This window comes from Sorex fumeus, unplaced genomic scaffold, assembly GCF_029834395.1.
Source record: "Sorex fumeus unplaced genomic scaffold, SorFum_2.1 ptg000007l, whole genome shotgun sequence".
Classification (NCBI taxonomy): Eukaryota; Metazoa; Chordata; class Mammalia; order Eulipotyphla; family Soricidae; genus Sorex; species Sorex fumeus.
Window position 1 is genome coordinate 20,895,828 of NW_026606064.1, and position 13,039 is coordinate 20,908,866.

Genomic DNA, 13,039 nt, shown 5'->3' on the forward strand with positions numbered 1-13,039 from the left:
TTCTGTAATTCTGGGAATTACAGAATTCCCAGTAATTCTGCAGAACAACTTCTTCGGGATGAAGGATCCCTGAGTTGATGTTTATTATTATTTTTCATCCTACACTCCTTCCTTTTTTCTTTCTTTTATAAATAAAGCATTACTCTTACCTAGATGCAAATCTAGGTAACATATTATATTCACTCTGAGATGAGTTCAAATTAAACAAGAAAGCGATGATTCAAAAGTGGAAAGATCTTAAAAGTTAACAGCTGCAAAGGAAACTTTCAGGAGACCAGGGAAGATAGTACAGAAGGTTGGACTTTGCTTGCATTCAACCAATCCATATTTGATTCCTGGTACCCCATATCACAGCAGGAGTGACTCCTGAGTACAGACCCAGGAGTGAGCCCTTAGCACCAGCAGGTGTGGCCCCAAAACAACAACAAATAAAAAAAGAAAATTTTTATAACTCCCCTTTGTCTTTTTTCTCTCTCTGTCTCTCTCACACAAATACAAACACACACACACACACACACACACACACATTATTTTCTGGGTGTTTTCTCCTGTAATATAATTTGCCTCTGTAATTCCAGAGAAAATATCTTCTGTTATAGTTCTTGCTACATTACTAAGTATAATTTCTCAGAGTTTGGTTCTCATCTGAAAAGTACCCTTACAAATTTCTAACCCATTGTCCCTCATAATTTTTAAATGTTAAAAATAGGCTGATATAGAAGTCTTGCTTTTGTTCCCTCTAGGACTAAAATATGTGTCCTTCTTGTTTAGAGAACAAATCATCGTTATCATCTCAACAGAATAACCCTGTGGTTATCAGTCATGGGAATTTTGTCCCACAAGAGACTCTTGGTAGTATCTGGAGACAGGTTTTGGTTGTCTCAATTTACGGGATGTGAATGTTTACTGACATCTCGTGTGTTGAGGCCATGAATTTTGCTAAACATCCTACAATGTACAGGGCAGCCAAACAATGTACCACAGAATTATTTAATCAAAAATAATGTACCAATGAAGGAATCTAGGAATATAAGCATTAATTCATTACCATCTCCTTCTACTCACTTATTGTAAAGCAATTAGGATAAAAATTAAAACCAAGACTTGACCCCCTTCCCCTCTTTCTTAAATAACTGGTTGGGAGAAGAGGAGGCAAATGCCATTTTTATAGAAAACATTCACAGAGAAGGGAGAGGATAGCCTTGGAATCAGGAAAATTGTTCCCAAATGAGTATCAAGTTCCCCTCTCCAGTATTCCTCTCACAGATTTCAACATTGTAGGTCCTGTAATTGTGCATTGTTTATCATTCACCCTAGATTTCAGATGTTTCTATCACCATTCACTAGCTCTTGAAGTTCGGTTTAAGCTCCTAGTATCCTCTGTTTCTGCTAATCATTTGGAGTTCCTAAAAGCCACACCTCTTGATTAGGCTACATGGATACATATACCACCTTTTCCTAAATAATTTTGCATAGAAAAACATTTAATGCCCTCTGATATTTTTTTCTTTTTCTTAGCAAGAAACACAAGACTGCAAAATACCTGCTCTTCTTGCAGCAGAAAAGAACTTCACAATAGAGGCAAAAATAAGTCACAACCACATACAGCATCATATTTCACAGAAAACTGTGTACATTTGTTCCCCATACAGAACATACTTCAAAGTAGCAAAATAATCTTATCAACTGTAGTGTTCCTTCTTCCCATTAGAAGTCAATCCCACCCCACCCCCCATCGTGGTACATAAATATCAGAGAAAAGTAGTCTTTGAAATATTTACGTCCAGGAGTTCTTGGTTTGTTATCATTTGGATGTATTGGGGTTTGTGTTCAAAGTTTCGGCAGCTTCAATTTTCATTTTCTCTCCATCCACGTGCATTCTTCCCAAATTTATATACCAGTCTTCGTCCATCCACACGTTCCAGGATTTCTCTTTTGTAGTAATATCTGTAACAGAGAACAATGTATGAGGAAGCTGTCAGACGAAGGGCTGGGGCCTTATCTTGTTGAGACTGGAAAGGCCTCACCTCATCGCTCTGCTGAGTTTCTCGTAGGTCATACTGCTGTTGTTTTTCTTTTTTCCCCACAGCTGAGCCACAGCTTCTGATTTCAAGAACCTGAAGATACCCTCAGACCGGTCTTCCCACTTGATTAACCCTGGATTCTTGTCTGGATTCAGAAGAATGTCTCGGATGAATTCCCATAAATGAGTCCCTCGGGGATCTGAGGAAAAAGTCCCCAGTGGAGCATATTAATAACCAAGTCATAAGAAAAATAACAAAATAAGCAACAAGACAAGGAGGAGGAGAAGCATAGAATTAGAACCTTTTTCTCCTCTCCCTAGCAGACTACAGGTGTCTACCGAGAACACAGAAGCCCCAAATATGGTATATTTAAAAAGAAAATTGGATACTAAGTGATCACTTTTAAAGAATGTTTTTTATACATCAGGAAACAAAGGCATGAAAAATTTCACTTAACCAAAATCACACACAGTTAATAAGTGGTAAAGAGAAAACAAAGTAACAGGACTCATATCCCCAGGCTAGTATCTTTTAAATATTGTTGACAAATTACTTGTGATTTATTTTCATATATCACTTCTCAGAGAGCAACTTCCAAGCACTTTTATTTGGTAGTTCAGCTAAAATGTTTCTCCCATACAGAAATAGAAGTCTAGGATTTAACGCCTAGAAAATATTGGAGACGCTGCTACACAAAGATCAAGGGGGTTGATTTAAAAATGAAGATGCTTCTCTAATGAGATTGGCTGATAAATCTAGCCCTCTCCCCTAAACTAGTGGCACACTATTTCCCCATCTCGGGGGTTGTGCTCTCTTTTCATGCACTCCCCTATGTACTCTAATCCCATGTTGCTGGTATTTTATATGTCTTTTTTTATTTTTAGGTTTTATTTTTAGGTTTTATGACTAAAGGAAATACAACTACTAAAGAGCACTATAGCATCTAAAGAATAATAATGATGATCTGGGGGCAGGGTTAGGAGAGAGAGCTCAAAGGGCTGAAGTGTATGTCAATCATGTGCAAGGCCTTGGAATCAATCCCCAGCATCACATGTCTCTCCCCAACACCACAAGCATCACCCTGGTGGACACCCAGAGTACCACCAAGCCTGAGCACCTATCAGGCCTGCACAGCTAAACCATGTAGTGCCAGATGTGTTTCCACCACCTGGGACCACTGAGCACACATGGAGAATACCCTCCAATCCCCCCCCAAAGATAGAAGTCATTAATTGGAGTAATAACTCTACCTAGAATAAGCAGTAAAACAAAAAAATTAGTAACACATCTTTTCTACTTCTTCTCATTTTCTCCTCCTCCAATCACTTATTTATTTTTTTTTTGAGAGAAAGAAATCACTACTCCAGGGCTTGCAAAAATTATTATTAATCAATGTCTCCCTTTAAGGACAAATATGACAAAATGAGGGAGAAATATCTTTGAGTTTTCATACTGAGGAACAACTGAGAGTAATTTAGCCAGTGCAGATGGGGATAGTGCGGACGGGGATAAACAAATAGAGACGGCAAATACAGGTAAGTTTTGTGGAAAAATTAGAGAACTCCAATTAGACCCAACTTGGAAGGAAAGGGTCAAGAGCAAGTCAACTTACTGTGCTTTTTAGCGTGAGACTTTGCAGGGTGATCCTGCTCCTTCTTCATATCAGGTGACTCTGCTAAAGAGAAAAATGACAGCCATTTAATTGAGCCATGTCCACACTTATCATTTGGATTCATTCATCCAATTATTTATCAAGCACCCACCTCACGCTTGGCACTGTTCAGATGATGTGACAGAGACCAGAGCACAATAGAGATGGTAGGAGCCATGAAGAAAAGTATTGCAGAGTAAGAAAACAGGATAACAGCTTGAACATGGAAGCTATTTGCAATATCGGAAGATCTGATAAGGAATCAGAAGGATGTAAGGGGGACAGACACAGAGAGTTTGTAGAGGAGCCATCATTAATGAGAACACTTCAACGCAAAGACCCTATGATTGGTGTGTATCTGCAGTACAAGGACACTCAACGGACGGTTAGCAAGGGGCAGAGGGTATGAGCTGATCAAGAAGGTCTGCTAGCATGTTTTTAAGATTCTGGCTTCTGTTCTGAGAGCTTGGAAGCCATTGTGAGACTATGTCATTGAAAGGTTTTGTTGTTCTCTCTCTCTCTCTTTTTTACATAACACAAAAATGTAAACATTTATAACAAAGAAAGATGGTTTTTAAGCCAAAGGAGTGCCCCTTTTTTTGGCATGCAAAGTTACATTTTAATCAGTCTGACAAAGGAACCATTGACTGGCCAAAGCTAAGTACAGAGGCCCATGATGGACTATGGAAACACAGATTAGTTTAACAAATGATTCATTATGGTAACCTTTAGGACTAGCAGCAAAGAGAAGGCGACACAAGCAAATATATGAAATAACCCTTCCTAAAAAGTAAGTGAAATGATCTACCCATGTTGCATGTGTATGAACACATGGTATGAATGGACAATTCAAGTGCTGGACTCAGGCACTCCCAAACCCCACAATCAAAAGTCCTCCCATTTTGGTTGACTAGAGATGTGGTTCAGTGGCAGAGCACATATTTATCTGTACATGTCCGACCCTAGTTCAACCATGCAGTTGCACAGCAAGTGTGAGACCCCAGCACCTTAACCAGTGTTACCCTCTACACATACGGAAGCAATAATAACAAATTCTCCCAAGTTAGTTAGCCTCTAACTACAAGGCCATTGCTATTAAGAAACTGAGCCCATCAACATACCTCCCACATATGTGTGACAACAACATCAAGCTTCCTAGCATAAAGACCATTGACCTATGTGTGATCTCCACATGTATTTAAACTGGTGAAAACTTTCCACAGAAGAAGACAGTCCATGGTGTTGACTGAACTGTCAAGGTGATGCATTATTTTTTTAAGTTTGAATATCCATGTTTCCTAATGAAAAAGATTAAGAACAGCTCCTGTTTATTGAGCACTTACTCTGTATTAGAACCCTTCATATGAATCACTTTAATTCACAAACCAGTAGGTGCTATTGTGACCCCCTAATTCACAGCTGTGAAGAAACTGAGACCCAGAAAAGTCAAATGTCTTCTACAATTCCCACAGCCTGAAAGCGCAGCCAGGACATAAGCACAGCAGTGTGGACAGGGATTTTACTTATCACCACTCTATGTCATGTCAAAGATGTCTAATGTCTTTATTGCCAATAGTCAGGTTGAACTCTAGAAGACTCTGGTTAGTGGAAAAAGTATCAAAGTTTAGCAATTCTGTGTTCCCCAGCATGTGTGACCTATTCATTTGATTACCCCACTTGCCAAAACTTAGACTGTGCCAGCAGTTTCTCCAAAAGCCAGGGCAGAACAAAGAAGAGGGATTTTAAAATATCTGGCCAGAAAAAAATACATATAAACAACTCCTCTTTCTAGTGATGTGTGTCTCTCCTGGCATAGCTAACAGGAGAACCTACTCCTGACGTGAGTTTCTCTGAAATCGGGAAGGACAAATTCACAGGAAATCCAAGGAAACACCACTCTCCCTCAGCACAGGTTTCTCACTGAAGTTGCAACATCCCATCAGGATGTGATAATATTGCAACAGGTCTGGCACCTACCCTGGTTTCCAAGTGATACATCAGTCTGACAGGGCCACGTTGTTCTACAGACAAAGAGTGGCATTTACCCAGCAGGCCATAAGCAAAGCTCAATTTCAAATGGCTTCCAGGAGAGATGCCGGCCATTATTCCAGAGCCAGGTTGAATTCAGAAAAACCCAGGTGTCTCTTAACTGGCCATCGTCTCTCTTTTTTTTTGGGGGGGGGGGGGGTTCACAGGGCTATGTGAACCCGGCTATGCACAGGGGTTACTCCTGGTTCTGCACTGAGGAATTACTCCTGGCAGTGCTTAGGGGACCATATGGGATGCTGGGAATCAAACGCAGGTTTGTCATATGCAAGGCAAATGCCCTACCCGCTGTGCTATCACTCCAGCCCCCTGGCCATTGTCTTTTATGGGGGCCTGAGCTGATATAAAATCAGCAGTTCATGATGAATGGAAAAAAAATTTTTTGAACCCTGGCCTCAAAAAAAAAAGAAAGAAAATGTAAATTAGATGTACAACTCAGGAAAGTCCATAAACAATTTCAGGGAGCTGGGGCTCACCTAGGAAACCACAGACTTTTCATTTAGAGACCTCACACCAGAAGGACCACAAGGGAAGTATTTCTTTGTTAACCATATACTGAGGTTACATCTCCCTTTAAGGCACAAGGGAAGTCTTTCTTTGTTAACATAGACTGAGGTTATATCTCCCTTTAAGGCACACGTGTGTATGTGCACACACACACACACACACACACACACACACACACACACACACCAAAACGCGGCCTTAATAAAAATCTGCCTGTCATCCTAGAAAGCAACAGGCATTTAAATACAGGCAGCTTGCTTCCAGCCCCCCTTCCCCTCCTCCAGTGTTCAGTGACAGACTCTGGAATGTCTGAGGGCCTGGGCTCTAAAATCTTTTGATCTGCAACCTCAGTTTGAAATGATTGGCTCTACCCCCACTCCACCTCTGTCTTTCCCTCAGCCCCCAATAAAAGGCCAAAAGCTTTGAAGGGAGCCATGTGGTTAAGTGATTCACTCTCATAAAATAATGGCCTGCTCTGGGGAAGTTGTCCAACTTGGCTTTCTCTCCCTCTGCTCCCAGGCACCTGAGGCCAAGGTCCGGTCGGGCAGGGGCAGCCAGCGCCCAGCCCGGGGTTTATGAGGTAGGCTCCCGAGTATGACTTCAACTAAGCTGCTTCGCAAGAAGGGAAGATTAGAAGCATTTGCATATGATTCAGCGGTGAGCCATTTCTTTACGGGATATACAAATTTCTGGGTGATAATAGACCGTGCCACCCTAGCTTTAGGCTCCACAAGCCAGTAGAATAAACACATCAGGCCTGACTTGGCGTGATGGGCTCGAGGACTATCGGGCAGATCAGGAACACTGGCGGTGGCCATTTTATGCAATGGGCAGATGACAGAGAAATCCAAACAAAGCCCGCTTCCCCGCCTGCCTTTATCACACAGGGCATCAGTTTACCTTAGGCCTCGCCTTGGCGCTGCTTGTAACTGCATTAGAAACATAGAAAGATACTTAACTGCACTCAGCTTGACAGCAGCTTGACATGGCAAGACCTAGGCAAGCGGCAGGGTGAAGTTGGGAGGGTGGGTGGGGCGGGGGAGGGGGGGTGCCTGGTCCCATCCCGTAGAGACTAACCGACAGGAATTGAACCATGACAAGGTTGTCCCTAGTCATCCTCCTGGTAGCTCTCCATCTGTTAGTTCAAAGAAGTGACCAACCCTTGACACTCAATTGATTATTTGAGTAATAATAATTCTGATAAAGGGCCTGGAAGGCTTATCTCATATTTTTCAGCCTGTGTTAGGATCGCAGAGTAGGAGTGGGGTGCAGGAGTAGGTGGGGTGGAGCAAAAGATGAAGGGACAAGGATCAAGCAGGTGGAGGAGAGCAGATTTATAAATCCCATCTAAAAGACCATTAAAAAAAAAGAGGCGGGCTCAGGAGATCTTGGGTTCCTTATTACTGAACTATGAAAGCAGAAATTGGCCCCTCTCAATTGTGAGTTTCTAGAAGGTAGTCAGGGTACAGAAGAGGGAAGGAGAGTGGCCAGCGGAGAGGGCGGGAGGGGGTGATTATGGCTTTTGGGTTTCCTGGGTACCAATGACAGAACCAGCCCTGAGGCTCAGGAAGTGGTTGGTTTGTTTAACTTTACTCTCGGTTACATCTTTTGCTCTAAGCCAAAGACTAAATCAGAAGCCTGTGATCCGAAACCCCTGGGAAGTGCGAGAGGATGTCAGAGGTCTTTGAGCTGGTTTCCTAGCTCTGCAGTCTTGGGTTTTGACTGGGTAGCAACAATTGCCACAGAAAGTTGACCCTGACTGGCTCTATTCACCCAGAATGGCAAATATACAGCCAAACCTTTCCAGTGTTTGATCTATTTCCTAATTTCAGCAAATACTCAGAGTGGCACATAATGCTATGGGCTGTCAGAGTTTGGGGTGGGGGGGGGTGCAGTGGCAGGGGGATAGGAGGCGGAGAAGTAGAGAAATGAATTGGCCTCAGTTCTTAATCTTAATTCCTGAAGCATTTACACTGGCTCTCAGCCCTGTCTCATTCAAAGGGCTTGACCCAAACAAAACCTCAAACCAAAGGCTTTCATGATTTGCGTTCTCAAAAAATACACTCAACAAAGGCAAAAAGAAGGAGAAGGAGAAGGAGACAGACGAGAAGGAGAAGAAACTATCCACAAACATTCATTTAAAGTCTGCTTCTACAGTTGTCCCAAATTCAATTCAAAGGAATAAATAATTTACTTCTGACATGTCTAAGTTTCATTTCAGAGACCCAAACAGATTTACATGCACATAATTAGAGCAAGGAACCACATGAATCCCAATTCATTTCTACATAGTTCTTGGAAAGTGTCTATTTATACAGGGTTCAGGGACAAATTCAGTCTGAAAACCCCTCTCCAAGCTCTAAAAAAGAGACTCTAGACTCACCTGAGAGTCATGGTATCCCCCGATTTCATCCAACATTAATTAAATGTAACTAATGTGAGCATAATTCATAAAGTGCAGATGGCTTGACTGATGAGTCATCAGGGCCAGACTTAAAAACTGATCAAACAGTCTGATTTTCAGAGTTCTGGAAATTTCCAACCGATACAGTTCCACCCAAAGACAATATAATCAGTTTCACTGACCTCTAAAAAACCTTATAGAACTTTAAAAAAAATCCTTTCAGACTTTTTACTAAGGCCAGTGAAATTTACTAAATATTAAAATGTTAAACTCTCTGGGGGTTAGAAAGATAGTATAGTGGGCAAGGCACTTCAACCAGATTTGACCCCTGGCAACCCAAATGGTCCCCTAAACACTGCCAGAAGTGATCCCAGAACCAGAAGTAAGCCCTGAGCACAGCAAAGTATGGCCCCACAAAACAACAGCAAAATAAAATTAAATTCTCTTTCATAAGCCTGCTCAAGTATAAATAACTTTTTCAGATAATGTTCCCAAAATTTGTTTTCTAATATTTGTTTGTGAGAGAATTTTTGTTGTCAGAGAGAATTATTTGTTTTCCTAGGAAGACAAATACTTTTCTGAAAAGCGTCTTCACTGATTGTCTTTAGGATATTGACCCCAAAATCTGCCTTTTATAAAGAGGAACACCATCCTTTTCCTAATCTTTTAATGAAAATGACATCTAGCAAAGAGTCCATGTAGGATATGGGTAATTTTCATTACACTTGCATGAAGTTCACTCAGCCTGGATGTCAGGAATACTTACCAATAGGAAGGTGACCTGAGGTTGTCATGGAGATCTGGGCCCGGCAAAATGTTTTACTATCCAACAAATCTATGGCAATGGAAAAACAAAAGACATTCAAAACTCCCTCCTATAATATAACATAGTGACTATTAGAGAAACAGAATAGGAATGTTAAAAGACATTAAGTGTTGGGAGTTAGTTACCTACTGTGCTACCATAGTTGGTGTCATATAAATAGTTTTCTTCTTTCCAGGTGTTCATGATGGAAGGGTCTGTGAAGGACAGAAATTGGAAATGATTAGCAATAATCTTCCTCTGGGTAAAGACTGTCATTTCTAAAGTACTACTCATCCAAGCAGTAGAGTGGGGATGGGGAGGTGGTCCTTAGTAAGAAGGCTCATCTACATGAATAAAATACCTTTTTTTAAAGCTTTATTGAAGTTCTGTGATCTACAATACTATTAATGATGATTTCCCATGCACATTATTGCAACACCACAACTCTTTCCAGTGCCTTTCCCAAGGATGCCAATACTCTTTCAATCCCCTACCCTCACCCCACCACCACCCACCATGAATTCAGCTGGGTAGATTGTCCTATCGCTGTGTTTCCAAATGCTACTTTATAATAATGTGGCCCCATTTTCTTCCAGCTTACTGTGGGTGACAATTTTTTAATAGGCCCTATCTATATGCTCTATATCAATTGCATTTTTGAGAGGAGAGAGCTCCCAAGTGGAACTCAGAAGCCTGAGGTCCACACCAGCATTTTTATGGAAACTAGGCCAGTGGTTCAACACAAATTCAAAGGTTGCCATGCTGCTCAGGCACTGTAGTGTGTCAGAGGTTGCCTAGGCCACCCAGAAGTGTTGGGGGTCACCAGGGCTGCACCCTGTGGTGTTCAGGGGACCATGTGGTGCTGGAAATTGAACCTTGGTCCACTTCGTCAGTATATAACCTCTGTACTATCTTCTAGTTTCTACACTAGATGCATGTTTGGAAGATAGTCCTATACTGAACCAATGTTTGACTTCTCAGGAATTTCCTCAGTCTCTGCCTAGCTAAAAAAAAAAAAAGAAAAGAAAAGAAAAGGTTCAGAAGCCTGGCATTGTCTTCCATTATCCAATATGGCCACCAGAATATTTTTTATGTGATTTATAGACATCTTTTTGAGGTCTAATAGAATCATGGGCTTTTCCTAGTCATATTTTTCTGGGAGAACTTAAGATGTTTCTTTTGGAAACTTCTTATCATAGAAATAAAGCATCTTTATTGCTAAAATTCAGAGATATTCTTCTCTCATGTGACAGATCTTGCCTCTGTAGTTTTACCATGCATTGGCTTAGGAAATGATACAAAATTTTTCAAAACGAAGTAAAAGAGAAAGCAGAAGACAATCAAAAAACTTTGAAGAGTTCAGCCATTGGTTTGCTTCCAGTAAAACCTCAATGTCTTTCTCCCACTCCTCTCCAGTCCTTTCTGGTCTCTCCTGCCCTCCTCTCCCCTCATACCTTCTTTTCTCCTCTTTCTCTTTCTCTCTTTTCTCTCTCTCTCTCTCTCTCTCTCTCTCTCTCTCTCTCTCTCTCTCTCTGCCTTTCTCTGTACATTGCAGCTCTGATTGACTTGTCAGATTTCATATACAAAGGAAACTCCCCTCCACCTACCTCAAATGAAGTTCAACTCCTACACAACCCCCAGATCTGGGCTAGTCTCCAACCAGAGATTTTTCTTTCCTGGCTAGCTAAGAGCTGTAAAATCTGCCCTAAGACTTTACCTTGTCCCATGAGTAATCTCCTACTTCCCCCACCCCCTCAACCCTCAGAGATGCAAGCTGAGACCCTCCATTCGCCTCCTGTCCAGATTCTTCTGAATTTCAGAAGAATGGGTGGTATGCCACTGGCCAGGTTTCATTTTGTTTTTATAGATAAATGGTATAAAACCTGACTCACTGACTAAGTCCTCTTGTTTACGACATAGGGATTTAGCTGGTATTTTAACTAATAGCTACGTGTTTGGACACCCCAAGCCCAGTCTCTTGGGGTTACACCCTCTCTCTCCTTGTTGGGTCACCTCATACACCTGTTGTTGTCTCTGAAAACAAACTAAACCAAAAAGGTTTTGGGGGTGTTGGCCCCTTGAGGAGCCTCTTCCCCTTCCTCCTAGGGTGGACCTGCAGCTCAGCTTTTCTGAACTGGCAACACAGGAATGTCTGGATGGTCAAGAAGGAATTATCAAGTGATTTGGGACCTCTCTAATGCCATCTTGGCTCCTCCAGTGGGCCTATCAGTCAAGTCATAGAGGGGTGGGGTGGGAGGACCCCATCATCTAATTTAAGTCTATGTCCATCTCTAGGGCAGTCAGGCACATAAAGCAGAAGCCACCAGGCAACCCAAACCCTGGTCTCTGGGGATAGGTGGTCTCTGGAGTAGGGCTAGGAGAACCTAATTAATATGCTTTGTAGCATTTGTTTTTTCTTTAATAATTGCAGACTTGCCCACTTATAAAAGAGTAAATAACTGCATGGGGACTGTTTCAGCCTGGAGTGACTCACGAATCACCCCCAGGTCAAATTCTGTTCTTGGTGACTAGCACACAACGCTCAGGGAGGGCTGTGGCAAATTTGGTCAACCCACATGGCTCGCAATCTCACTGATGTGGGTGTGGGGAGTGACCCTGGAGCAGTGGCCACTGCACGGTTTTACAAAGGCCCGGGTCTGAGGTAGTTCTCTCATGACTGAGCGGTCATAGGTCCAAATTCAGTATGCAAGGAACTTGGTGAAAGACCCAAAGACATTTTCTGGGCATCTGTGCACTTCCACTGCTGAAAGCCCAACCAAATTCTTCCAGGGCTGTTGACCCACCCAGAGACTGGTAAATGTTCAGTTCATGAGGAAGTTGAGTTAAACAGCTGCCTTTGGACATTCTACGGAAACTTTAAACACTCCAGAAGCTATGTAACTACAACAGAAAGTCCTTTCCCTTCTTTTGAGAAACTCTCTCCTACTAAGTTAAGACAGGAAGAAGCATTTACCCTTGCTTTTCTCTCCTCTTTTTTCTCATAATTTGACAAGTCTAGTACCCTTCCCTTCTTTGTGATGAGTAGGGTCCTCCTGGAGTACCGTATTTTTCCTTTACTGTGCTGGAGTCTGGATTGCACATTGGACAAAGGAAGCAGAGAAGTGTGGACAGAACTCATTTCACTATCAGTCTATAAATCAGAAATAGTATCCGGTCACTTGTTCCAAAGACTAAAAGCTCATGGTTAGATAGCCCTTTAGAGACAGCCAGGAGGGAAAAGGCCTCCAGGGCATCTTGCCAAAATAGCAGCTATGTTCTATATCTACAATCTCCCTTGCACTCTCTCTCTCTCTCTCTCTCTGACTCTTTCTCTCTCTGTCTCTCTCACTGTATCTCTTTTGGCTTTCCACAGGAGATTGCCTATCAAATGGGCTTCCTTTGCCTTCTACTACTCACCAGTTTGTTCTGTCTTGACAATGACATTATGTGTGGACTGGAACAGGTCACTGCTGCACTGGCCTATGAAGGATATATTGGGAAAGTCAGAAAATATTCTAACGGAACCAAACTTAAAGCTAAGACAAGGACAAAGCTGGTTTCTTGCAGAGTTCCTGATAACCTCACTGCCTGTTTCCCTCTAT

General features: G+C 42.0%; 1 protein-coding gene across 1 annotated transcript in view; it reads right to left on the minus strand.

Moving 5' to 3' along the window:
- Nucleotides 1–1,824: 1,824 nt before the first annotated feature.
- The window catches only part of EHF (ETS homologous factor), a 40,128-nt gene continuing 28,913 nt past the window's right edge, over nt 1,825–13,039 (minus strand). The window contains exons 4-9 of the mRNA XM_056137639.1: nt 12,855–12,917; nt 9,584–9,652; nt 9,399–9,467; nt 3,637–3,699; nt 2,028–2,223; nt 1,825–1,947 (exon numbers count right to left, since the gene is read on the minus strand). Coding sequence (XP_055993614.1) covers nt 1,848–1,947; nt 2,028–2,223; nt 3,637–3,699; nt 9,399–9,467; nt 9,584–9,652; nt 12,855–12,917 — 560 coding nt within the window. The 3' untranslated portion in view covers nt 1,825–1,847. The remainder of the gene's footprint in view (nt 1,948–2,027; nt 2,224–3,636; nt 3,700–9,398; nt 9,468–9,583; nt 9,653–12,854; nt 12,918–13,039) is intronic.